The sequence below is a fragment of the Tympanuchus pallidicinctus genome, unplaced genomic scaffold, assembly GCF_026119805.1.
Source record: "Tympanuchus pallidicinctus isolate F22 unplaced genomic scaffold, pur_lepc_1.0 scaffold4, whole genome shotgun sequence".
NCBI classification, from domain to species: domain Eukaryota; kingdom Metazoa; phylum Chordata; class Aves; order Galliformes; family Phasianidae; genus Tympanuchus; species Tympanuchus pallidicinctus.
In genome coordinates, this window is record NW_026294758.1 from 10,123,841 (window position 1) to 10,151,448 (window position 27,608).

General features: G+C 40.2%; 1 protein-coding gene across 1 annotated transcript; it reads right to left on the reverse strand.

Moving 5' to 3' along the window:
• Nucleotides 1–9,908: 9,908 nt before the first annotated feature.
• ALDH7A1 (aldehyde dehydrogenase 7 family member A1) lies at nucleotides 9,909–27,483 on the reverse strand. The gene is made up of 18 exons (XM_052700600.1): nucleotides 27,264–27,483; nucleotides 27,088–27,141; nucleotides 26,827–26,892; nucleotides 25,762–25,842; nucleotides 23,999–24,122; nucleotides 23,307–23,439; nucleotides 22,647–22,691; nucleotides 19,814–19,891; nucleotides 19,023–19,120; nucleotides 18,030–18,071; nucleotides 15,310–15,404; nucleotides 14,400–14,484; nucleotides 14,016–14,122; nucleotides 12,608–12,724; nucleotides 12,099–12,196; nucleotides 11,862–11,935; nucleotides 10,840–10,915; nucleotides 9,909–10,219 (listed from the first exon to the last, which is right to left on the reverse strand). The coding sequence occupies exons 1-18, from the start codon at nucleotides 27,447–27,449 to the stop codon at nucleotides 10,165–10,167; spliced, it is 1,614 nt and encodes a 537-aa protein (XP_052556560.1). The 5' UTR covers nucleotides 27,450–27,483; the 3' UTR covers nucleotides 9,909–10,164.
• Between the last annotated feature and the right edge of the window lie 125 nt (nucleotides 27,484–27,608).

Genomic DNA, 27,608 nt, shown 5'->3' on the forward strand with positions numbered 1-27,608 from the left:
CTAACTCAGAGCACCTAACAGGCTTTTAATCCCCAAGCTTCACAAAGTATTATGATGCTAATATGCCTATCATAACTATTCCCACCCAAAATATAGACTTTCAGGGATACGTACTTGGTTGCTATTTTGACTTTCTGCTTCTATTGACCCTCAAGTTTCTATTTAGAAGCATGGAATCATGCAATTGTTTAGGTTGGAAAGACTCTTAAGATTGATGGAATTCAAGGCACCTGTATGTTAGCAAAGCCTTCCCTAAACTAAATTGTCTGATACAAATCATAGAATAACATTTCAGATATCCACTGTTAAGGTGACATTTGCTTTGCAAAAATCACTTCAAATTTTGTGCCACAATGTGCAGATTTTTGTGCCAAAAAAACTTCCCTCCCCTGGAAGGGAAGCCAAAAACTTTTCCAACAGGGTAACTGTTCCCAAAGGAGTAACCAGAGGTTGGCTGGCTGCTTACTGAATAGGCATTGCAGTTAAAATATAGTTGGAAAGAATACCTCCTTGAAGAATGCCTTAGAAATCATTGCCCTCCAAATACATATCATGTTCATTATGCTTGCTGGCTGCCAGCCTCTGAACACAGTGTGGACATGCTTTTTTCCCCCCACATTTTTTCCTTTTATCCTTTGAGCACAGAGTATGTGCCAGTGTATTTTTATTATGTGTGTAACATGCTTGCCATGCCAGTTTCTGTACTGACTTTATTTGGCTGGTGCTTGGAAGTATATTATGTTCTTACAGTTGAAAGATATATTTTTCCATGATTATTTAACAAACAAGCTCATGCATGGTGATATACAAGGAGCATCCTGTTCTGAAAGTGTGATATATTGAGCTTAATAACAAGGATTTGTTAGTTTTCAGTGCCATACAAGAAAGGCCTCTGTTAATTGCTTACTTAATGATATTGTGAAGGTAATTTTCTACTGAGCAGGCATTTTAGCAGTAATGAGCAAGAGATTAAAGGAAAAGCACTTATATGTGCTCTCAAGTACAAAATTATAACCCAACTCTTCACACTATCTTCACACAAATAAGGAAGAAGTCCTTCCAAGAAGAAAAGCTAATGAGTAACTCAGTTATTCCCCTACATGCTGGACCTGCCATACAGAGCAGTACATAGCTCTGAATCTTCCTAGGGCTTTCAGCTTGCTAGTGTGGCAATGCACACAGGTGGCTACATGCTGGTGAAGAAGCAAGGTGAGAAAAAAATCAGCCTGTGTGTATGTAGTGAACCATGAACCCTCTCTCACAGATTAATCATGTGAATAATAATTGCTTTGTGATATTGGTTTATGATACTAGCATGAAGATAAGTCCTTATTTGCTTTCTCATAAAATAATTCTAAGAAGTGATACAACTAACATGCAAGAAAAAAAAAATCGATGTCAGCTGACTTGAAGATGGACAGACACCCTTTCAGGTCAGTGATAATTGCGATTTGCTCATCTAAAAAACTTCAAATTCTTGACTGTGGAAAATGCATCTTCCAGGCTTCTTCAATGTCCTCTGGCGCATTTCTGCTTCTGTAATCTCTCTTTGGCCATCACAGTAGCTCCATCCATGAAACCAGTTTGTGGCTTGAAGTCTAATTAATGAAACCAAGGCTGCTGTATTTGGGTTAGAAGTAAAGAAACCAGAGTGTTCAGAGCCAGCTATTGAGAACTCAGTTGGTTATTCCCTCCTCTTCTTCTGCTTTTCTTCCTGAGTTGTCTGATATTTTTGATTTTTGCACTTGGGCCGGAGGAATCCCAGGCATCCGTACAGTCTGGAGGGAGCGGTCCTTGAGAGCAGCCCTGCAGAGAAGGACCTGGGGGTCTTGATAGATGAAAAACTTACCATGAGCCAGCAGTGTGCTCCTGCAGCTCAGAAAGCAAATGGCATCCCGGGCTCCATCAGCAGAGGGGTGGCAGCAGGGACAGGGAGGTGATTGTCCCCCTCTACTCTGCTCTTGTGAGGCCCTATTTTGAGTACTGTGTCCAGGTCTGGAGCCCCCAGTACAAGAAAGACAGAGAGCTGTTGGAGAGGGTCCGGAGTAGAGCCACAAAGATAACGAACTGGAGCACCTCCCCTACAAGGACAGGCTGAGGAGCTGGGCTTGTTCAGCCTGGAGAAGAGAAGGCTGTGGGTTGACCTCATTGCAGCCTTCAGTACCTAAAGGGAGCCTAAAAACAGGAGGGGAATCAACTCTTTGAAAGGTTGGATAACTGCAGGACAAGGGGAAATGGTTTGAAGTTGAGGGACGGAAGATTAGGTTGGATGTCAGGGAGAAGTTCTCTACCATGGGAATGGTGAGGTGCTGGAACAGCTGCCCAGAGAGGCTGTGGATGCCCCGTCCCTGGAGGTGTTCAAGGCCAGGTTGGATGGGGCCCTGGGCAGCCTGATCTAGTATTAAATGGGGAGGTTGGTGGCCCTGCATGTGGCAGGGGGGTTGGAGATTCAGATCCTTGAGGTCCCTTCCAACCTGGGCCATTCTGTGATTCTGTCATATAACCTGCATCCATAAGTTGATCTGGTAAATACTAACTCATACAAAAAACATAGTTAACTTTCCAACAGATATATGAATACAAAGAAGATTCTGTAAGACAGTCCAATAGCAAAAGAATGAATGCCCATTCAGCAATGCCAGAAATCTAGGAGATTTACTGCCATTACTTTCTTTCTGTATAGTTTACTGTAACATTATTCCATGGGAAGAAAAAAAAAAGAAAAAAAAAGAAAAAAAGAAAAAAATTGAAAAGCACAGGAATATTCTGAGCAGTATCTCTGTACATCTGCCCTGCTGACCTGCAACTCTCTGCTTCCCCAAAACTCCTTGGTATAGATGGGTGAGATGGACCAAATGCATCAGCAGAGATTAGTTAGGCTTCCAAGCAGCTCTGGTTGCTCTATTAGCATCAGAGGAAAATCCTCTATTTGTATGGAAGATGATCGGTAATAATGTATTTATCCTGTAACGATTCTTTTGGTTTGTGTTCCCTCAGGAAGCACATAGAGTGACGCAGCTCAACAAGTGCTATTTCCAATCTGCAGAAATATGACTTTTTTTTAAAGGTGTTCCAACCTTTAATGTTGAAGTTGGAATTTTCTGTCATGTCTGCCATAGCACGTGTGTTCCAGGAGAAGGTGGAGCGTCAACTAAGTCCCATATTCACTTTTCTCCTGCAAAAGCAAAGTTACTTGCTGACACATTTCATTAGCTTTCCTCCATGGCTTTAGTAGTGAAATTAACCTCTCGGCAGCAACACCACGAAGAAGTTATCATCCCCCTCATTTCTTAGTTAGTTTGCTTTTTGTATTCATTTCTATTTCATGAATTAACAGCAACCTTTTTGTAAGAAGCAGATCCAGCATGTCATGAGTTTTTTCTTAATATTTAAAATAAATAATCTCTTTAAGCTAATTCTAGGAATTCCATTTATGCATCTCATTTTGTGGTTCTCTTTGCACTGGGGTAATACATAACAACTATACAGAAAAGTACCTAGTGTCCTACAGGATATTTAATTTTTAGTTTATCACTGTTAACATTTTCATTACCTTAAATGTAATTAATATAAAATGTTCACAGAATTGATATTGAAGTCAACTTATTTACATACTCTTTTGTTTGTTTGTTTGTTTTAAATAATATCTTTGATATTAGATAAGCAAACCAAATATGTCTTGCAATTCATTATTTGGATCCCAGTCTTTCCAAATTAAGGCTTGGAATGGAATCAAGGTGCTGATCAAGCAAGAGTGTGCCTTTATTTATTAAAAGACAGGTGAGCAAGGGAGGATAAAGAAAAGAGAAGAAAAGGAGAGAGAGGAAAAAGGAGAAGAAAGCAAGGCACTACTGTTGATCCTGTGTGTCCAGAGGGTCCATCCTCCTTCTGGGGAAGTAAGAATGTGGCGAGGCATGTGCTGCTGGCTGTGGGGCTGGCAGTGCTTTCTTTAATGCCATATAATGTCCCTTTGTGGTTATGGTTGAGGGAGGAACGGATTCGAGACCACCTTCAGGAAGACAGCTACCTCCTGGCTTCTGTGTACCAAGATGGGCCTCTTCATGAAACTACCACTGCCTTGAATGCACAAGAAAATTCATCAAAGTCTAAAAAAAACCCAAAAAGTCAGAGATTAAAGACTGAATTCTATACGTACTGCTAAGATATCATGCACAGAGTATTTGGATACAAGATCCTTTTTAATTTTTTAACTGAACACAGAAGATCCAGCAAGAGAAAAGGTAAATGAGAATGAAAACACTGCATGCAAGGGAGAGAGATCCACCTAACTTGCGCACAGTAGAGCAAAATCTTGGTACAGATATGTGCCGAACTTAAACATAATCAGTGATTTTCCCAGAATTCACATACATACTCATTATATTTCTGAGAACCCCTAGCATACGGTCCCTTCCCCTCATGCGTGCGTCGTGAGCAGTGGGGGTCTCCTCCTGGTGGTCGTGGGATGAAGGCTCATCAGCTTCCTCGCAAAGGAGCGTGGTCTTCCTTGCTGTTAACTCTTGACCCTGCAGGAGGGGCAGCCCCCGCACCAATTCTAACTTGCCTTGTGGACATCTTATCACTTACTCACTAAATGTCCTCGAGCTGTTCTCAAAACTCTTATCTTTATGTCCTTCACCACTCACACACTATCCTAATCCCAGTTTGTTGCCATCCTCATTCTTTTAGCAGCCTCTGCATATTTTCTTCTGCAAACTATCTTTTATCCTTTGTTTCTGTGAACCATCTTTTACTCTTCAATGGGGAACGCCCTGTGCAGCCCCTTCCAGAGTTTGACCACTTTCTCCATGAAGAAACTATTCCTCACGGCCATGCTAAACCTGTCCTGGTACAACTTGAGGCCAGTTCCTCATGCTCTACCACTTGTGACCTGAGGAAAAAGACCAACACTGTCCTACGTGGACTACTTTTAGGTAGTTGTAGAAAGCAATGGGATCTCTCCTGAGCCTCCTCAACATTAAACAGCCTCAGTTCCCTCAGCCACTCCTAATAAATTATATTTTCTAGTCCCTTCACCAGTTTCTTTGCCCTTCTCTGGAAGCATTTCAGCAACTCAATATCCTTTTGTAGTGAGACGCCCGAAACACTTCCAGCTCCTTGGACTGCTTTCTAAGAAAAACATTTTGCTGAACAACCTGAGCGTTTCTGTGCACCTGTAAGGGTGTTACTGCTACTGTTATTACCGTGTGGTGTCCTGGGCCATCCAAGGAAGGTGGTTGAACTTGGAAAATTTTAAGCTGCACATGATTTTCACTACTGCATAATCAACCCGCTCCTGGCTCCACATGGGGAAATGGCCCCCAGTTGGACTCTCATTGCCCCTAAACTTCTTCCCTTGACTTGGAAAATTTTAAATCTCCAGCAATTTCATCAGTTCTGATAGTTGCTACTTCTGGGGACACTGCCACCTAAAGCTTTGTACCACTGCTGTTCAATGAGAGGGTGCATTCCCATTGGTTGCTGGTCCCATCAGTGGGAATTCTCAAAGAGGAGACCCTTTTCTCTTTAAATTGAACCAGGCACATTAGTTGCCTAAGTAAATGAGCTCGTACGCTCCTAACAATGCCTGGTGATGGAAAACTACAGTATTCTTACAAATCTTGCCAGGACTAAACGTGAACGGTGCTGCAAAAGTTTTGGCATCATTGCAGAAGACGCCATTTGGGAAGAAAACACCAATCTTTCATTATTTGAAATAGTTTTGATGTTTTCCCCAGCATTTGTCTCAAAATAAATAAATAAATAAATAAATAAATAGCAGCCTTATTAAGAAAGTGTCTAGAAAACTACTTCAGCAATAAGTTAATAGCAGCAGTCTGGGTTCTCATCTCTTAATACCCAAGAAGCGGTCAAAACTACAAGTCTCTATAAGGTGATGGTCTTTGGGCTGTAAGGGCACATCTCTATGCTTTGCCTGATTACATAACATACTGTAGTGCAATTAAAGCATGAATTGCTGTGCCGGGTGGGCATGGATTGGCACAGAGGTCTGAGCAAACTGTGGCCTCTGGCTCAGGGCCTTTTGGCAGCAGTGCAAATTGCAACACTGGAGAAGCAGCACTATGCAATCTGCTGCCAGCATGCTCCTATCATTAATGATTACTTGATGAAGAAAAAAAAAAAAAAAGGCAATAATTTTACTAATAAAGTCTAGTTGGCTTAGTAAGGGCACTTCTAATGGAAAAACGTGAGCAGAACAAAAGGTGTCCATTCACACCTCTGTTGCAGAATCAGTGGATTTTCAAGTTCCCCTCGATGTTATGCAACCAGCCAATTTCTTTCCTGAGGATCACTAATGAGATGGGAGTTGCTAACCTAGGATTTTATTGCCAGTAATGTGAGTCATGCCCTTCACCATAGGGGTGAGTGGCCTTTTGAATAACCAACGCCACCTGCTTTCTTTCACATCTCTAGCCATTACCTAGGGATTAGCTATTAAACTCTTTGTATCTGTTGCAGTTTCTATGGAAATTAATAGAAGGCACTACTTTCAAAGCAACCAATGTATTTCTTAAATAATTTGTTATCCCCTGGAGGTGAGTACTTGGCTGAAACAGTATTATTTTTGTCTTTTGGAATTAAACTGTTGTATTAGAACTGTATTGACCAGCTAAGGCTTTTACAGAATAAAGTGGATTTAAATCCCGACAAAGAATGAATAGTTACAGTTGTGCTGGAACATCAGAGACCTTCAGAAGAACAGGATTGTGTTTTCCATATAAAAAAGCACTTCGGTGGCCAAAGAACTTCATGAAGGATTGCAATCAATCCAGTTTTTTACAAACCTTAGACATATAACAAGTTACAGCATGCTTTCCTCAGGTAGGAAATACCAAATACAAGGCATTGTAAAAGTCCTTGCCCTTCCATGACTTCTATTCAAACATTTTACTTTCTGTGATTAAGACACTTGCTCATAGGTAAGTCTTAAAAGTTTGTGTTCTCTTCAACATAGAGAACAGACACAAGTGTGTATCACACTGCTGTAAATAACACATTCAGCTGCTATTTGCAAAATCCAATTAGCAGTCTACTATTGACAAATAGCATTACCTGGTTCCAGTGCCAGCAATCCGCTACTTCCTCTGCTTTTAGAAACCGTGATAGGATGCAATAAAACAGAGGAGAAGCAGCAGTTCACAGCCTGCAGTTCCAAGTTTTTAACATTCACTAAAATAGGCAGCTGCTGTGTATGTTCAAAAGTAAAAATTGCAGTTTGTGTTTTTCTTCAGTTAAAAATAATATTGCAAAAAGAAAGTTACTTGCAACAATGTTCCATCAATATAATTGCACAGTAAGCAATACTGTGCTAATGAATAAATTATTGATCGTGTGTCATTTAACACTTGTTATTCACTGGTGTTACACACTTAAATGGTAATTAACTTTTTGCAACCATGGAGAATTTGTATTATAACTGCAAGTTCTATTATGTTGCATGCAGTAGCTCCAAGACATAAATTGCTTGGAGAGCAGATTAAATGTTACCATTATCGGTTGCATTGCCATAGTAGAAGTCAAATGTCAATACAGGTATCATGGTCTATGGAATCATAATTTGTACACTCAGCACAAGTTAGTCTGAAATCACAACCTACCTAGAGAGAGAATCTGTTATCTGTCCACATAAAGTGCATACAGCGGGGTTATTTATGATATGCAGAAGTACTTAAAAAAGTATTCGAAGCTGAGAGTCCTCTGCAAAGCTATTCAAAAGATGGTTTTATTAAGAATAGTTAGATCAAAACTTCAAATTAAACTTTGAAAATAATTTAGCATGATTGCTGTAACGCTCAGTCACCCTCATGATCATGTTCCTGTGGTGTTTTTTTGCATTCATTTTTATTTTTAGAATCTAATCACAGAATCACAGAATGGCCAGGGTTGCAAGGCACCTCAAGGCACCTCATGAAGCTCCAACCCCTCTGCCACAGGCAGGGCCACCAACCTCCCCATTTAATACCAGCCCAGGCTGCCCAGGGCCCCATCCAACCTGGCCTTGAACACCTCCAGGGACCGGGCATCCACAGCCTCTCTGGGCAGCTGTTCCAGCACCTCACCACTCTCAGTAAAGAATTTCCCCCTGACATTCAATCTAAATCTCTGTTGTTAAGAGATTTTCATTGAGACTTCCACTGTCACAGAATGTGTTAAAGAATACAGCTTGTACAATTTGTGCTATTTTTAGAGAAATTAAAATTGAGTTTTGTCTGCTGATGATCTGTCAGCTTTTCATATGTGCAAATACGTAACATTGTTTTTTTGAAATTTGTCTCATAGTTAAACGTCCAAGCCCAAATACTGCAGATCTTTTCATCCAGCTGTAAGAGACTTGTGAACTTCAGTAGGTATCTTAGTTTCAGCTGAGACAGAATTGCCTTCTTGAGAATATCTGGTATGATGCAATGTTTTATCAACAATTTTGGCAACAGAGCAGTGTTTATAGTCACTGCTAAGCAGTGTCATGCAGAGCCAAGGCCATACATAGCAAAGGGCGAAAGGAGCTGCGAGGGAACAGAGCTGGGACAGCTGACTTACACTGGCCAAAGGGATATTCCATACCATATGACATCATGGGGAAGGAGTTTTGAAGGGGGTGGAAATTCATCTTTTTCTCTTCCATTGCTCAAGTGCTCTCTGGGCATTGTTGGGGAGTGGTGGTCAATTGCTTGTGCATCACTTGTTAAACACATTCATAGGCACACATACACACATATAGTCCTAACTGTTACCCTTTTCCTTTTTTTCCTATAGTAGTAAATATTCTTATCTCAACCTACAAGTTCTACTTATTTTTTTCCCCAATTCTCTCACCCCTTGGGAACAGGGGCAGTGAGCGACTGACTGCGCTGCTCAGACACCGCCTAGATAAACCACAGCAGTGAGAAAAAGAACTTTGCCTACTCTCTATTCTTCAAGAAATGCTATTCAAAACTTTCTGAAACACAGCTTATAAAATTCAAAATGCTGTTTTAAAACAGTAGCTATTGTGATGTGAAAGACTGGGCAGTATTGGGTGTGTTGGTTCTTTTGGAGAGTTTGGACAATGCTGCTGTCAAATTCTAGAATAGAGGTAAATCTAAAGCCCAATTAGAAGTTCTAGAATTTAAGTCCAAAATAAATGTTTTTTCTTATGTTTACAGATAGTCTGTCACAGCAAGTTTCCACAAAGTGGAAAAAAAAAATTTCCAGAAGTAACAGATAAAAATATCTCTGAAGTTACTCAGTGGATAGAATCAGCCTGGAAGTGCTATGGCTCTTCTTGTCTTGCATTCCAAACCAAAGTTCCCAGCTGAGTTCCCCGTGGGCATAACTTTCAGTCTCCATGAGAAAAATAATTTGAAACATGACATAAACATTTCCCCAGAGAATCCCTGCTCAAGGAGTATTCCCCCTCACTGCGTATCAGGTTCTTCGGTTTGTTTGACCCCAGGGTGTCACAAGGGCCCTGACAACCAACTCTGAATTCTAGCTGTAGGGATGGCTAGAAAAGGCTGCAGTAATTCTTGATCCTATCTGTAATCTCCCAGCGTATGGAGTTAAAGTTCTCTTTCTGAAGGAGGCAGGAAAACTGAAGTGGTTCATTTAGCCTAGCGACACTTCTCCCAACTGTCAGCTCAGTGTGTGAAAACGGCCAGCCTGCTGAATGCTCCTGCTCCAAAACAAAAAGCAAAAACACTTAGTAGCCCAAGAGATTTCACAAAATGTAAGTTTATTTATGCATTGAGAAACAGTCCCGTACTGCCCACCCCCCCAGCACTACTTATCTGTACAAAACTCAGCGTTTTGTAGTTTGAAGCACAGATCTACCAAATGGAAAAATAACAGGAAATAGTAAGGAGGCAAGGGAGAGAGACATTAAAGGACAGTGATAAGGCAACAGAAGATTATCTAGGCCACCTCAATTCAAGTTTATTAACTCCAGTCACTTCCCCTTCTTCCCAAACATTCTGGTTTCCATATTTGAAGATGAAGTAGTGATTTCAAACATCAGAAGTTATACAGTTTTTTAGAGAATCTGATTTGCTGACAGAATTAGCACTGTAGTAGCTGAATTTCAGATCATTTTCCTCACCGTGAGTATTAGAAGGTACATGGTTTTGAAATGTTAGGAGAGTTCCTGGCACAGCATTCACGAGGTTGTTACTGAAACTTGATTCCTTGAGCCAAAGGTAAATCCTTGCTGTAGTTGATTGTACTGGAAGAGAAAAAATTATTTAGAGAGATCAGTGAGATGGGTTATGCAGCCTCCTTCCTATGTACACAGCTTCTGACCAGCTGCATGGTAACCAAGTCAGCACAGGAAAGGCAGGAAATGGCAAGAAGGAACAGCAGTGCCTGACTGCTAGAAGATACCCTTCACAAGATTCATAGAGAGACATCCAACACTTCAGTAAGTCACACACACACAGGCAAAACTGGCCCCTCTCTCCGTGGTTCCTCTTCATGTATTTTCTGAAAAGTTTCAGTTATCTCATTTTTTGCTAACATTAACATCAGGCAAGAGGTAAAAGAAAGAACATTATAAAGCAAAAAACAATGTTTAAAGAGTAATTTATGTTTCCAGATCACATAAACCACCCTGCTCTGTAAAAGCACATGTTCATCTTAAATAGTGAATGAAGAAATGTTTAATGAAATCATTCTCTATTGGGAACACAGACATAATTTCTTACATGATAAGAAAGATAATCATATAAAAGTGCAATTTTTCTCACATTTAGTGAAAATAACATCCTGTAGTCAGAGAATTGTTTTGGGCTTTAGCAAAGTCTGTATGTAATTTTATATTTGTTTGAAAAGAAAAATTTGTTTTACCATGTTGACCTTTTCATATAAAGCTTCCATGAATCACTTCCAGATTCTCTTCCTCCACCAGTATGCTTCTCACCACCTGTAGGAAAAAGATTATAAATGGAAACACAACATTTTTTTTTGAGCACAGGAACCTGGATTAACTCAAGGAGGATCAACAACTGTAAAAACTCATGGAATAAACTTCCCTATCCTTTGTTCTAAGCCTGAAATAAATTACCAAGCCACCACTACATACAACTCACACAGTTAGTTCTCTCTTCCCTTCTTGACTCAAAAACCACCTGCTTGAAATTGAAAATCTCACCATGCTGGTGACAGAGGATGTTGTTCTAAAGATATTTTCTTTAAACATGAGGCGACTGCACCAGAATGTGCTGGTTCTTACACTGTTCAAATGATCAGTTGAATATCAATTCTTCCTTCCTCCACTTTCTTTAGTATACCAAAAAATAAATGAGACAAAAATCTTGGGAAGTTCTCACAAAGCACTCTATGCTTCAGTTTTTGTGTGCATATGCAAACATATGCAAAAAATGTGTTCAAGACTGTTTTAAATAAAACTTAGATTTAGACAGTTTTCCACTCAGCCATGTCCCTAAACACGTTTTGAGCATACCTCCGAGTTCCTATTCCCTAATGAAAGAAACAAAGATAAGTGCAGTACTCAAAAATCAAACACAAATATTTTTACAAGATGGACCCCGACTACCTCTAGCCATTTTTCTCATTTTTGGCTACAGCATTGCAATTCAAATTAACTTCATTCCTTTCTTCAGATTAGTTATTTAGATGGATTGATTAAAGCCTTGAAAAAATAAGATGAGATCCAAGTTACACTAGTTTTACTTTAATGCTTTAATTTGGTCTCTAGCTGAAGCTTTTCTTTTCACGAAAAGCTAATAATTAGACAAATGAAGAGTCACTGAAAAATGAAACCTCAATAATAACATCAAGTCACTAGATCTGGCACTAGAGATTTCACTGTTTAAAGAAAGAAGAAGCATACACTGAAAGTAACGTACCGAAAGCACCACCGATCTCTGCCCCACTCGTTGGGATGTTGACATTCACAATGCCACAGTCAGATCCCTTTGGTCTGTGGACAAAGATAAGGCAGCTACTGATCAGGATCAGCAAAGACTCGCTCCATAAAATAAGAGCTAAGCAATGTTCAGCTAGCACCATATGTAGGAATAAAAACAAAACAAAATACAGTAATCTTAAGTTTTAATAATGTAAAAAATTATTCTGAATTATACCCAAGCCAGCGAAAAATCCTTCCCAAATCCCTGGTAAAGATGCTGCTGGAAAGACCTTGTTTTACTTCATTATTCCAAGCAAAAACCTCCTCTTCCTCCTAGAAAGAAGGAATGACAATAGTTGAAGCACATCTATTTAAAGTAATTAAAAAAAGCAGTGTTAAGAAAATTCCAGTATATTACAAGTGTAATACAAATAAACAGAATACCACTTTGCAAATACATGTGTAACAAATCAAGGATAGGATACCCTCACCACTTCAGAGAAAGACAAAACTTGCTATAAAGCAGGCTGACATAAATGAGAAGATCTGTTCCTGCACAGACTTAGCTCAACATCAGTGCTCTTCACAGAACATGCATAAATGTAGCTATGTGATGAGATATGCCATTACAGTGCAGAACAACAGCTTCTCCAACTGTCAAGAAAACTGCATATAGACAACATGCATCAGAAAATGCTCTCCTGAAATCCCTGACACCGGGCACAAATCACTTTGCTATTTTACCTTAAATTTCAGCACATACAGTATGGGAGCAAATGTCTCTGTGTGGACAATGGGTGCGTTATGGGCAAGGCCAATCACAATGGTTGGTTCAACATAGTTTCCAGGGCGATTTATAACCTTCAAAATACAAAAGAAAAGAACTGAGTAAGTGCAGCCAATCTAGCATCCCGCCTAGTACTTGTGCAGGAAGGGAATCCTTCATAGTTTTATCACTGTACTTGTACCTATCAATCAGAGCTTGCAGTTCAGATCATCTGAGTAGATAACCTGGAATTTACTTATTTACATGTTTAATATACAGAAGTATAACTTAGTTTGCTAAATAAGTATTTAAATCTCCAAGTCTACCAACTGAAAAAAGAGGTTACTTTCTCTGTCTTTAAAACTGATCAGTGAGTCAACTAGAAATTTGAAGGCAGCAGGAACCATGAGGTGTCTGTAAAAACAACAATTCTTAATCAATTAACATCACATATGAAATCTGCACTGAAAGTAATGCCTTCTATTTTATAATGTTGGTACACGACATCAACGGTGGATGACAGTGATATGGCAGTAGATACTGAACCTTCCCACCAATATTACAGTATGTTTTCTTGCCATGAGACAGATGGCAGCAGGGAGGGGGGGCAGACTGATGAAACAGTCTGACATGGAAATGTGTATGAAGCAAAACTGTGGAACTGAATTTCTCCTTGCAGAAAAAAATGGCACCCACAACATTCATTAACACTTGCTGAATGCTTATATTGACCAAACGGTGGATGTCAGCACAGTGAGGCAGTAGGTGGTGCATTTTAGCAGTGGTGACAGCAGGTCACCTCTGCTGGTGCAGACTTCAACAGGTGTTGCACGCAGGCTCTTGTTCATCACTGCTGAAAATGCATAGATAATGGTGTTGAATATGTAGAAAAATAGGGTTTTGTAGGTGAGCGTTTGATCTATCAAACAGTGTTAGTATGTTCTTTGTATTTGTTGTCATTCCCATGGAAATAAAAAGGAAGCAACTTCAGGCAAATAATGAAGATGTGTCAGAGACTTTGAATCTTCAGCATTTCTCAAAGTTTGATACAGTGAACCCAATTCACTGTTCAAGAACAGCAATTTTTCTTTGTTATGTGCCCCACAGTCACCATTTACATTGCTGTCAGTATTTTCACCATCCTCTGAGATGGAAGAGTAGTGCAGGAAAAAGTGCAGTGCTGAAAACTCATAGCCATTTCTTGGTATTCTATATAAGCCTATCTTTACTGTAAGCACAGGACTCCAATTTGGACATTTCGTGACTGACTGACATCCCATAATTGATGACATAAACTGAAAACACAATCTTGGCCTAAGCCACAATGCTAGTGTATTGTTTTTCCCTGGAAAATTAACTGCAGAAAGGAAAATAAAAGTAACTCACCTTTCCGCCATAGACCACAGAGCCACCTTGTTGTTTCGCTTGTTCTACTGCATCAAGAAACATCTTCACTGCTTCTTTAGTATGAAGGGGACCGTACAGAGTGTCAGCTAAAGAAAAACCCAAATACATTATTTCAGGAAAACTGAAACTTTTAATAACATTCTTACAAAATTTGATGAGTAACTATTTAATCTGCCCGAGATGAACAGTGATGACAGGATTCTTTATCTCCCCTTCAGGGCTTGTATTCTGCACAAAACTAGCTATATCTATTCTCTGGTAAACTGCTAAAATTAGGTATCTTTGACCTATACTTTAGAACTTAAACAGAAAGGTGCAAACTCAAATGCCTCCTAAACCCATGAGTTGGAAACTGCTACTTACAGTCCCACGGATCACCGATGCGGACCTGGGCGTAGGCCTTCGCAAGCTTCTCCACCACCTCATCATGGATGCTTTCATGGAGGAACTAAACAAAACATGGTAAGAAGACTGTAAGCCAGCAAAGCCTATGTCATTCCTTTTGAACTACTACTGCACTTTGAAGACTGCCAAAGGAAGTGTAGAGGTAGTGCTGCTCATATTTGGCAAATACTGAGCTTAAATGAATACAGTAGAAAGTTTGAAAACAGGAGCACCACCAAGAAAGCAAATCGTGAAGATTTAAAAGAAACAAAGGTGCAAAAACCCATTTTAAAGTAACTCCACTGGAGATTTATGATTATTCCACAGAGTAATCATAATGTTTTATCGTAAGTGGACAAATTTGCAGTCATTCCTCAAATTACAGCAATAAAGTAAAGCTACAGCCTTTATGACAAAAATGCATCTGATCAACACAAATATGAAAAGACTATGCAGATGCATGCTGACACTGTAATACTTCTACACTTCTTCAAAATGGCCGGTTTGAAAAAGTGGGACAAAAACATCAGGAGACACATGCATCCTTGCTCTTCTGAAATTCCACAAACAAAAACCTGAACCAGCCACAATCAATTTTAAGTTCTGGCATCAAAAGTGGAAACAAAGAAAACATGAGCATTATTTTTCTGAGTTTTAGGACCATGTGAGAAACACATTCACAGAAGCCCTCTGGCGCTAGAATTACAGTGACGAACTACAGGTATCTTCTTTTTCTGTCACCACACCGATATCAGAGAGAATAAAAAACACCTAGCAAATATTTCTTATTCTCCATAATATAAGTCACCAACAGGAATTTCCTGAGCTAATTTAGAATTAATTTTTGAAGTCAGATCTATCCAAACCAGTTCAGTTAAGATTTACACACCAGTCTTCTGGCAGTTGTGCATCGCTGACCCGCTGTTCCCACAGCAGCAAACAGAGTAGAGGGGATGACTAGGTTCAGGTCTGCATCTTCAAACACTTAACAGAAGTTAAACATCAGTATGTTAATAAAGAAAAGGTGCAAAATGGTGTTTAAGTGCTGAAGGCTCCCTAAATTTGCTAGATTTAAGACACTAAATGATATGCAATAAATTCTAGCAAGCCACTCCAGAAGTATGAAGAATAGCAGCGACAGCACAGCACATGAGTGCACACAAAAGCTGCTCAGAAAGTAATGCCTCTTGTTTCACTGTGTTGACCCATGTTGGCAGTGGTATGGCAGTAGGGACTGAACCTTCCCACAGTAAGTCCACTACATCTTGTTGCCATGAGGCAGATGGCAGCAGAGGGGCAGTTGGATAAAACAGCACCTGATATGGAAGTGAATATAAAACAAATGTGTAAATGAATCCCTCTGTGAGATAGAAATTGCACCCAGTGACACTCAACACTTGCTGAACATTCATGGAGACCAAACAGTTAATGTTACCACAGTGAGGCAGTGGGTGGTGTGTTTCAGCAGTGGAGACAGTGCCAAGACACACCATGTACAGGACAGTCGTGCACAGCTGTCACACCACAAAATGAAGAGCATCTCAAACAACTCATTTGCACCAATCAGTGAATTACAATCAGGGAGTTGTGTACAGAGCTGAGTATCAGCTTCAGTGTGTTGGAAATGATGATGAATATCACAATGTTTGCACCAGGGGGATGCCACAAATAACAGGAACAGGAGGAACAAGGTACGCAGGTTTATCAGGATCTACTGAACCAATGCAAAGCTGATGGTAACAACTTCCTGGCTCACATTACTACCAGAGATGAAATGTAGTTTCACCACTACAAACTATAGTCAAAATGGAAGTCCACGAAATAGTGAAGCATGAATTCCCCATCAAAGTTCAATATACAGCCCTCAGTGGGTAATGTGTTCAGACTATCTTTTGGGTCAGAAAAAAAGTGACCCTCCTGGGTTTCTTGGAACACTGTCAAATCATCCACTGTGACTGCTACAACACAACACTAGGAGGACAGCTCAAACTTCTACAGATAGAGCAGAGAAGACAACCCTTCTCTAGAAACATGTCAATGCCATGCCCCACGGAGCCAAATGACACTCAGCTGGACTGTCCTCACACCCCCTGCACAGTCTGGATTTCATGTCTTCTTACTTCCATTTGATTGGGCAGATAAAAGAAACTGCATGAGCAACATTTTCCTAGCAGCTATGCAGTCAGAACAGCTGAGAAACGGGCTCAACCTCCACTGGTGCATATCTGTATGAGCATGGCATGCAGGCACCTGTTCATTGCTGGCAAAAATGCATAGCTAATGGTGTTGACTACATTGTACCTGAGAATCTGCTCTACCAAATAGTGTTACTGAGCTCTTTGTTACAGTTTCCATGGACATAAGTCGGAGGCATTGCTTTCAAAATGACATGTACAAAAACACCTCAAAATTTCCATCCTTACACACCTGAACTAAAGACACATACAATTGGACATAAACAGATCTTTGAACTACTGTATAGAGCCTTTCACGACAAAGCTTGCAAACAAACTCAGCTTCATTTTAACTTAATAAAGGACAATTAATTTCTTGCCCTTCTCCATCCTCCCTCCATGAAAAGTGTAGTAGCATGAAGAGAAGTGTATGCAGGTGGCACAGAAGAAAATAGTAGCTACAATGCACAGCTACTCAATGTAAATGTGAGATGAAAATAAGCTGAAGAAATCTGTGGCTAGAAGACATGGAAATATTTAAACTAAGGCAAGTAAACGTAAGACCCAGAGGATTCTGAAAATATCACTCAGTTTAACTAGACCCACAGAATTTGGGGGAATTTGGGGGAGACAAATCTGACTCAAAGTCCAAGCAAGTAAAGTTTAAGTCTTCATTCAAAGTCAACTTCAGAAAAAAAAATGGACTTTTATAAGAAAAAAATAAACATTCTTCACTAACTGTACAGAAAGCTCATGCTATTGTATACAAGAAAAAAAAAATAGACTACTCAAACTGGATTTTTGAAAGTGCTTAATATTCTAGACAGGCAATTATATTGGTTCAAATCACAAGAAAGGTGAAGGAAAAGGCATTAATAAAAAATATGAACGGCAATTCAGGCATTCAGGTGGTTTCTATTTTCTTTCTTTCTAATGTTCATTTTTACAGTATTTATTTTATTTTTGCCTGTTAATCAGAACATGATCTAAATCACTTAAACCTGTGAAACAGGCTATTGAAATGAATACCTACGTGCTCTACTTCCAAAGACTTTAAGTGGTCAAATACTATCATCGGTGTCACTCATAGGTCTGTGCATACGTATGCACACGTTCTTTTACTCTGCAGTGTTAAAAACTGTGCCCAAGTGTTCATATCCTAAAGTCAAATTTTATTAGCAGCACTGTTCACAATCCCATGCCATTCAACACAAAACTAGTAACATCTTGAACTCTCAATTTTATCCTGAATCACTGCCCCCTCAGCAACACCTAAGACAGAAGAAGATTATAAAAACACACAAAAATGTTCTACTGAGCACTTTTTAAGCTCCACTGAAAGAAAAAAAGAAAAAAAAGAGCAATTTGTTACAAACATATGTATACTAAGTTTCAAATAATGTTCAGGGGACTAAATTTCTACACTGTATATTACCAATGATGGCATTGTTTCCTCCCAGTTCCAGCAGACTTCGGCCTAATAAAGACATACAAAAATTACATGAGTTGTACATCTATTCAGTATGCATTTCAGCAAAGTCATCAGTAACTGAATTTAGATTTCATTCCACTTTATTTTCTGGACAGAAATTTTTAGGCATCACTGTCAACAAACTGCACTAGCCAGAGGAGTAAATTACATTGGATACTGCATCTATAACAGACTGTGAAGGATGACAACCTGGAGAACAGCTGGAAAAGAAAAAAGCTTAAAAAAATGAGGTAAAATTGCAGTAGAAAGGAAAAGAAGGAAGCAAAACAAGCTGCAGAATAAACAATACGAGGCAGATGAAGATTAGGAGGTGCTGTGCATACAAAAATGAATAAATTAACACTTCAGCAGTCTTAATTATTTCCCTAGCAACTGCTTTATCTCAAAACTAAAAGAAGGAATCACCATCTTCTTATGAATGAAAGTTTGCAATCTATTCTGAATTCTTTTTGGCAATCAGGACAATCTTGTCCACAATATATTCTTTTTAAAACTAAAAACTTAGAATCCTGCAACTGTGCATGGTTTCACACCTATGCAATTTTTATTGTAGGTATTTGAAGACATATTTCAAAGGTCCTACATTTTCTCCTATATTTATTAGGAGTAGAGGTGAAGGGATATTTTTTCATGAATGGATTTGCCAAAAAACTGTCATCTGTCAGTCTCTGTAAGACAGTCACAAGAACTTATTTCAAATTAACTACAGTAAAATGGGTTTGTGGAAATCTTGGGGGAAAAAAAGCAATGACTGAATTGTGACTGAAGCAGAAGAAAAAGCAATAGCTACATCTGAGGTGCTTCCTCATCTTACCTTCATCAAGATGAAAAAATGTTAAAACAGGAGATAGGTGAAACAAGTTGTATTTTAAAATCCTACGAGGTTTACCCTACCTTTCCCAACCACAAAAAGAGAAAGAAAAGACTCCCACTCACCGAATCTCTCCTGAACCATGAGCGCTACCTGCTTGCCCACTTCCGTGCTGCCAGTGAAAGACAGCAGGTCCATTCTCCCATCTCTCGCCATTGCTGTCCTGCACAACAGGACATGCCACCACATTTACAGAAAGAGTAAACTGCTGGAAAAGCTGCTCACACCTCCCACGTAAACCAAACATTTCGTGAACGACTGAAAAGCCATCAGGAAAGCTTCTTATCTCTCAGAGAAGAGGGACAAGACTGCTCCCCTGCCCTGCTTCATGCCACATAATAAGTGCATCACCTGTACAATTAAATACATGCCAAAGAACACAGTGTGATCAGTTTCCATTGTTCCGTTCCCTAAGAAGACAAGCATCCCCTACAACTTTAATAGCTATCATCTATTTTGATATCACTTCTCTTGAAATGCTGAGCTATGCATTTGTAGGAGAAATTTATACATTTCATGGCCTCCAAGCAATGTTACACATCCATGCACAGCTGCGCAGCTTAGTGTAAGCATGAAACATGGGGAATCATTCTTTTCTACAAATGGTCTGAAAAACTGATGGTCTAAAAAAAATAAATCAAAAAAAGAGTAAGATGAGTGAAATTTTATGTAGGCCATATTTTTGGGTGTAACCACATGCAGTAGAACGGAAACTGACCCACATTTCTTCATTTCTTCACTTAACTTGAATGTCTGGTAAGTTACTTGTTAGTAGCTAAAGTCACAATAGCAAGCTGGAATACATAGTATGTTTACATTAGATACATACTCACAAAACACAAGAAACATTACCTACCCAATGTCTGCTCCACCACAGACCAAAGAACAGACAGCTCCAGGCATCTTGTTATCCTCCAAGACCTTGGCAATTATCCTAAAATCAAAAACATAAAAAATTCAGTTATCCAATGGGTGCATATAATAGGCAATGAGCTATTAAAGACACATGAGAGAGCCTCACATTACCATTATTTTCTTTTTTTAAAGCAACAGTCTCGCAGACAGTTTATACAATAAATACTCAAGCATGTTACAATCATTGTTCAGGCAGAAAAACACCTGAAAATACATTCCCTATGCATCCACATAACTGGCACAGAGAAGCATTAGAGCATTGTATAAAAACCTTGTCCCTACAATCTTTCATCATTAGAAAGAGATGTTTACATAACTTCAAGAAGTTACTTAAAAATCACAGAATTACTGGAGCTGGAAAGAGTCTGTGGAGACCACCTAGTCCACCCCTCAAAGTAGGCTGCACAAGAAACAGTCCAGGTGGGTCTTGAATGTCTCTAGAGAACGAGGCTCCACAATCTCTCCAGCGCTCTGTCAGCCCCACAGTAAAGAATTTTTTTTTCTCAACTTCATACAAAACCTCCTCTGTTCCAGTTGAAGCCTCGTCCTCTCACGGGGCACCACGAAAAAGAGCCTGGCCCCATCCACTCGACTTCTACCTTTTACATATTCATAAGCATTGATAAGATCTTCCCTCAGTCTTCTCCAAGCTAAACAGTCCCAGGCATCTCAGACTTTTTGCACAGGGGAAAAATTCCTGGCTCCTAATCATCTTTGTGGCTCTCCATTGCAATCTCTCTGGTAGCTCCCCATCTTTCTTGAGCTGAGGAGCCTGCAACTGGACACAGTACTCCAGATGTGGCCTCACCAAAAGCAGAATAGAGGGGAAGGAATCACCTCGCCGGACCTGCTGCCCATCCTCCTTTTTATCCTCTCAGGATACCACTGGACTTCTTAGCCACAAAGGCACACCACTGGCTCACAGACAACCTGTTGTCCACCAGAACACACAGATCCTTCTCCATAGAGCACCCTTCCAGAAAGTCAGCCCCTAACCTATACTCATGCATGAGTATATTCTCCCCAGATGCAGGATTCTACATTTGACCTTATTCAATTTCATCAGGTTCCTCTCTGCTCAACTCTCCAGCCTGTCCAGGTCTTGCTAAATAGCAGCACTGCCTTCTGGTGTGCCAGCCACTACTCTCTGCTTTGCAACGTCAGCAAGCTTGCTGAGGGTGCACTCTATCCCTTTCTTCAGGTAACTGATGAAGATGTTAAAGACCAGATGCAGTACTGATCCCTGGAGAACACTCTGCTAGCTACAGGCCTCTAAACAGATTCTGCACCACTCATTACAACCCTCCGAGTCACCCAGATCTCAGTCTACCCTCACTGTATACTCATAGATCTCAGCTTTCTAAGCTTACCTACAAGGATGTTACAGGAGACAGGGTCAAAAGCCTTGCTTATGTCAAGGTTAACAGCATCCACTGCTTTCCCCTCATCTACCCACAGAATTCCACCAGGTTGGTCAAGCATGATTTCCCCTTAGTGCTGACTACTCCTGAAAACCTTATTTTCTTCCACTTGCTTGGAGATGACATCCATAATAAATTGTTCCATCACTTTCCCAGAGACAGAGATGAAGCTGAGTGGTCTGTAGTTTCCAGAGTCTTTCCTTTTGCTCTTTATGAAGGCTGGAGAGACATTGGCTGTCTCTCCTCAGTCCTCACACCTCTCCTGTTCTCCATGACCTTTCAAAGATTATAGAAATTGGTTCAGTGATCACTTCTGCCAGCTCTCTCATCACCAATAGGCGCATCCCATCATGGCACAAGGATGTATACACGTTGAGTTTGCCTGGATGATCTCTGACCAAATCCTGCTCCACCAAGGGGAAGTCTTCCCTTCTTCAGGTTCTCTCTCTTACCCCCAAAATCTGAGATTACTGTGGGTCAGTCTTAACAATAACAATATAACAACACTGAAGCAAGGAGGCATTTAGGAACTGCCTTCTACGTGTCCTCCACTACTGAGGCACCCATCTTGTTCAGCAGCACACCCACACACCCACATTTTCCCTAGACTTCCTTTTGTTATTAATATACTTAAAGAAGCCCTTCTTGTTTTTCTTGATCACCCTAGTCAGATATAATACTTGCAACTAGTCTGGGGCCATGTTCTTAAGTCCACATTAAAGTTACAAGACTATAAAGTTAGTCATTTTAAAGGAGTCATTTATATTTTGCATAAAACTTCTTTGCATCATGCAGCAGATACACACTTAAAATGCCAGCATAGTAAGGAAAGTAGCAATAACTCTAGAGCAAGTATCACTATGACATTTATTTGTCAGTGTTCTCCTTTCTATCAGGAATGAGTTCTGAACCTGGAAAGACATGCAATGATGTTACTAGTTCTGGATAATAACGACTGTGCAAACATATCTTCAGGAGATAGGTCTATAGAGCCAACCAAAAGAATTTGCCATCCTCAAAAAATGAAAAAAAACATAACCAAGTGCTGATGTTGGGCTTCAAAAGAAATGGATGATTCAGAAATATGAGAGATTAAGGATAGGATAGCTGAATTTTACAAGCTATTCATCTTCTACAGCAAAGCAAACAACACAGCTAGATGTTCCTCAGTGGAAGCACAAAACTAGATCCAGAAAAAAAAAAAAGGGCAACAGTATAGGTAACAAGCAATATACACTGTGTATTATTACATTACATGTTACAAGGGAAAAGAAGTTCTCACACTAAACACTATCTCACCCATAAAACAGTTTGTTTAAAAAGGAAAACAGAAAGCAAGGAACCAGAACTCACTTTGTAACAGCTACGCTTGTGAGAGAAGTTGTGGGAGCACCTTTCCTGGAAAAAAAAAAAAAAAAAAAAGACATTGTTTTCAATTTTTCAAATGAAAAATAGTTTAATTATGCAGTTATTACAGTCTGTCAAATACAGCATGCTTAAGCAGGTTGTCAGATGCATGTTAAGGCAAGAAGTCAAATGCTTCTGTACAGCACTGAGCATTTAGAGCTGATGAGCTCAGTGTGAACTGGAGACGTTGCCAGACATTATAATGAAGCAGACAGATGGAAGAGAAGCAGGAGTGGGGAGAAAGCAAAGTTATTATTAAGATCCTTAATTTTATCTCTACCTGTTCTGAAAAATACTGATTTTCTGTTACTATCAATGTTGCTAAGCCTCAATTTACGTTTCCACCAATTTGCCATTTGACTAAATCCTGAATGGGTCTGGATCTCAAAACCTCATGAAAGACATTAACAAGGTTACAAAAAAAAAAAAAAAAAAAAAAAATTGCACTTTTTGGCTCACATACCTTACAAAAAACAGAAATTAGCCCTACATGAAATAGAATCAAATATGTGGAAACACTTGAAATATGGTAACAGTTACATGCATGAGAAAAGAGTTCTGCAATTTTAAAATACTGCTACATCATGCTGGGCAGCTGTGCCTTACCAGAGACAAGCATTTCCACAGATCATTGCAATTGCACTGTTCCACCCATACACTGCCACAGGGAAGTTAAAGGCTGTGATGATTCCCACTAACCCAACAGGATTCCACTGCTCTATAAGAGCATGACCAGATCCTGAAGGAAAAGACAGAACATACCATGATTTGTATCCATTCAATGAATGCATAAGATGCTGTGAGGAGGGGGCCTGTCACTATTCCTCTGTCTATCAGAGCACTAGCTTGTAGAGAGCTGTATTACAAGGGCTCTGCAGCTTACTGCAGCAAGATTAGCTAGATTGTGGGGAAAAAAAACTAATGATAGTGAGAAAATTTGTCATTTTAACTACTCAGTTAATAGAATGTTGGTTGCTCAGTAACAGCTGACAAAAGGCTTCACATTTTTATACTTCACATTTTTATACTGACAAAATTTTTACATGCTTTCCTCCAGCACCTCTACTACAGAGATGGCAGAGAGAATATAATGCTTCATGGAGGAAAAATTGCCTCTCCTGATGCATGCCATAGGACAGATACTTCATTAGGTGGCACTACTGTGCACATCTACTTATAGGCAACATGCTTGATAAATAACTCAAGCACAGAGATTTCAGTGCAGTACATCCTCATCCTTCCACTAACATGAAAACCAGAAGTTGAAACAAGGGTGAAGAAAAAAACAGAACACATACTTTCTGAAGGCAAAACAGGTCCACCAATCATTCGGGACAAACCAACAGCATAGTCGCAGACATCAACATACTCCTGCACTTCCCCAACACCCTCAACATAAATCTTTCCCATTTCCAATGAGACCTGAAAATATCAATAACAAGATATACACATATTTTTAATACACATCAATTTCCAATACATTTTCTCTCCTACTACTACCAGGCATATATGCACACCAAGTAAAATTCAATATAGACTTTTTCAATATAAGACATTCAATTCTACCTGAGTTATTCAAAGCTTAAAGAAACAACACAACAGATAAAGGAGTCACATTCTCATACAGAAGGAGGAAATTAATAAAGGAAAATAACAGAGAAAATTAAATTAAAAAAAAAAAATCTAATGAGAGAATTATTCAACAGTAATGAATCTCGCAGCTTGGGGTTAAAGAACATTTCTTTTCAGTCAGGACATTTGCATACATTTTTAATACAATGTGGAGTAAATTGGAAAAGAGGGATAACTACCCCACAACAACACAGTCATTTAAATTTTTCATGAGCAAACAACTCATTTTTACAGCATCTCAAAGCAACTATGCAAGATTCAGTTTTCAAACACTGCTGAAAATGAATGCACATCTTCAGTCTTTCAGCAACCTGTTTAATATCTTTTCCTAAACTATGGCCCTCTGTTAAAAACATGCTGTATGTACACAGCAACCAGACTGCCAATGAGTATGCTGATATCTGAAATTCACTCGTATGAACTGAGAAGTCCCCTGTTCACTCCCATTTTATTTTACAGTGATATTAGGATACAAGCAACTTTACACAAATATCACCTACCACTTGAAGCTGAGGATTGTACTTTGAAAAAGCAAAGATTAAGACAGAGCTGACTAAACACATTCATAGGTATTTCTACGGTGCCTGTTGTCCCAAAAACTTGCTAGGCTACTCTGCTCACAGGGAACTCCACATCTGACTTCTGCTTCAACCTAAAGAACAGGGAGCCATTAAAGAAGTGAGGACACGAGCTCATGTAACACATTTGCTAGATAGCTGTTTAGAATTTGAGCACACTCAGAACAGGATGCCTGGACAGCTCAAGATAGAAGGAAGAGCCTGTAGGCTAACAATATGAGCTTACCTACATGAAGTTATTCAAGGACAGCCATTTCTGAACAGCAGCACATATAGGTGAGAACTGTAAAAGGATAGCAGCAAGGTCCCCCCTTGGACTCTTTTCTTCCCTAGCCACCAAATAGTGTCTTAAAGGAATGGTCCTTCTACCTTTCTATCTGACACAGCAGTGGAAGAAGATCTCATTAAAACTATATCACCTTCTGAAGCCTTATACCTCCACATCTCAATTCTCAAAACCCTACAGATCACCAGAAAAGAGCTCAAGGTTAGAAGCTCTGTATCAGAGGGAAGTCTTTTTCAGGACATTTTTAGTACACAACAGGGAGCAACAGATCAGGTACAATGAGAAAACAGCATGGCAGCAGTTATAACATTCTTCCCTTGCCCGTGTACAGGCTCAAAATGAATTACACTTTTTTTTTATCCCCACTAAAAATGCAAAAAATCATTTTCATTTTCAGTATGCAATGTTAGAATGCTTTTTTACACATTACATCTAAAATCTTTTAAGCAAGTTAACAGAACTAACAGCATTTTAACAGCCATTAAGATTAGTAATGCAGAGTATGTTAAGACCATCGCAAAAGAGTTTTGACCACTTTACACCCCTGCTTCCTAAAATACTTTACCAAGCTTCCGAGAGCTTTGATTTTTTGTCTCAGGGCATCACCAATCTGTCGTACTATTTCTCCACGCTTAGGTGCAGGGATCTAGAAAAAAAAAAGAATACATTTGAAATTGAACATCTGTAACTTCTTCTATATTATGTTCACTTTCTATGCCTGCAGCAAGAGATCACTGATTGTAGTAATTTTTCACTCTCTTCCCAAGACATGCTAACTTGCTCATTTTTATCACACAGTTTTATGACAAGTTTCTTCCTACCTCACAGAGATTATGCATTAAATTGCTTTCAGATTATAAGCTGGCACCTACTCACTAATATTACAAATTGTAACAAAACAATGTTTTAAGATATCTCAAAGAAGCTGTGGTATTTCCCAAGTTTTTGCTCTCTTCTGGTTAGGAATACAACAGAATGCTTGACACCTTACAAATTCAGTTATATCAAAGAAATTCCAGTGTCTGTAAAAACAAGCAAAAAACAGATGCTTGCACAGGGACAAGACAACTAAAGCTTCCTATGGGGAAACAGCAGACTGATACAGCAACGTAACAGAAAAGTTTTGGAATAATAGCAGTTCTGTGAATAATCAGGATTCAAAGTATGGTCAAAAACACACAGTCAAAACCAGCAGGTTTACTCACACCACAAAAGCAAGGTTATCTCCAGGAGTTCGAAATCCAAATACCCTGCAGAACTCTCACGGGAGAAAGCATACTAAATGTGATCTTCAATATACATCTAAGAGGGTAATTCCTTGCTTATAAGATTTCAGAACTTCAGCAGATCTGCTGGCGATAGCTTACGGGCACTAACTTGGGTAAACACGCCAGGTTTCTTGAAACAAGCATTTCTCAGAAGTCAACATGCTTATTTTTGTGCTTAGTGGTTATGAATGCCAGCTGTGCAGGTCTACATTTGAGGCTGGCCCTCACTACAGATCTTTGCTTTTCTGAAACATATGTGGCACGATCGCGCTTTTACATCTCCAACCAACAGGGCAATGTAACAGCCTCTAACTGCCAGAGACACAATTAAAAACACAAAGGCCATGTAACTGATAACTTACATCAGCCCAGACTTTCCATGCCTCCTTAGCCTTCCTCACTGTTTCTTCATAATCCTCCAAACTAGCCTGCATGAAGAAGCAAGTCAAAGAGAAAGTTAGGAATACTGAAACCCCAAAGAAAACTCCATAGAAAAGCCTTTGTGCCCAGCTCGAGCACAGAGCACCTCATGGAAAGGCCGCACTACGAAAGATCGCTCCCAGAGATTTATATCCTCTCACAGGACACAGACGGACACAAGCGGACACAGCCTGCTCTCCTACCTGCCGCACTCTGGCGATGGGCTGGTTGTTCGCAGGACAGTACGTGGTCACCACCTAGAACAGAAGGACAGCGTCAGGCGACAGACAAGAGGCCGCACACGGATCCGGGCAGACATCCGCCCAGCAGCCGCGCTCTCCCCTCCCTCCCACGCTGCCCATCCTTTCCCTGACCTCACCTGGCCGCCGCCGCCCCAGCGCCCATTGTACACGCCCGGGTTGTCTTCCTGCAGGCCCAGCTCCCGCAGCCAGGCGTACTGCGGCTGGCCGACCAGCAGCGAGGACATGGCGGCCGCGGACCGCCGCCACCCGGCCCGATTCAGCAGCGGCAGCAGAGAGACGGCAGCGCGGCGCCAACCCAGCATCGCCGGCAGCCGCGCGCGGGTGGGGGGGGGACGCCGCGATGGCCGCCGGGCCCGCCCTCACGCAGCCCGCGCCGATTGGTGGGGGTGCGGCGGCGCCCCCCGACAGGCGGCGACCCCTCTCGGCGGCGCCCCCTGTCGGTCGGCGGTGTGCCAGCCGCG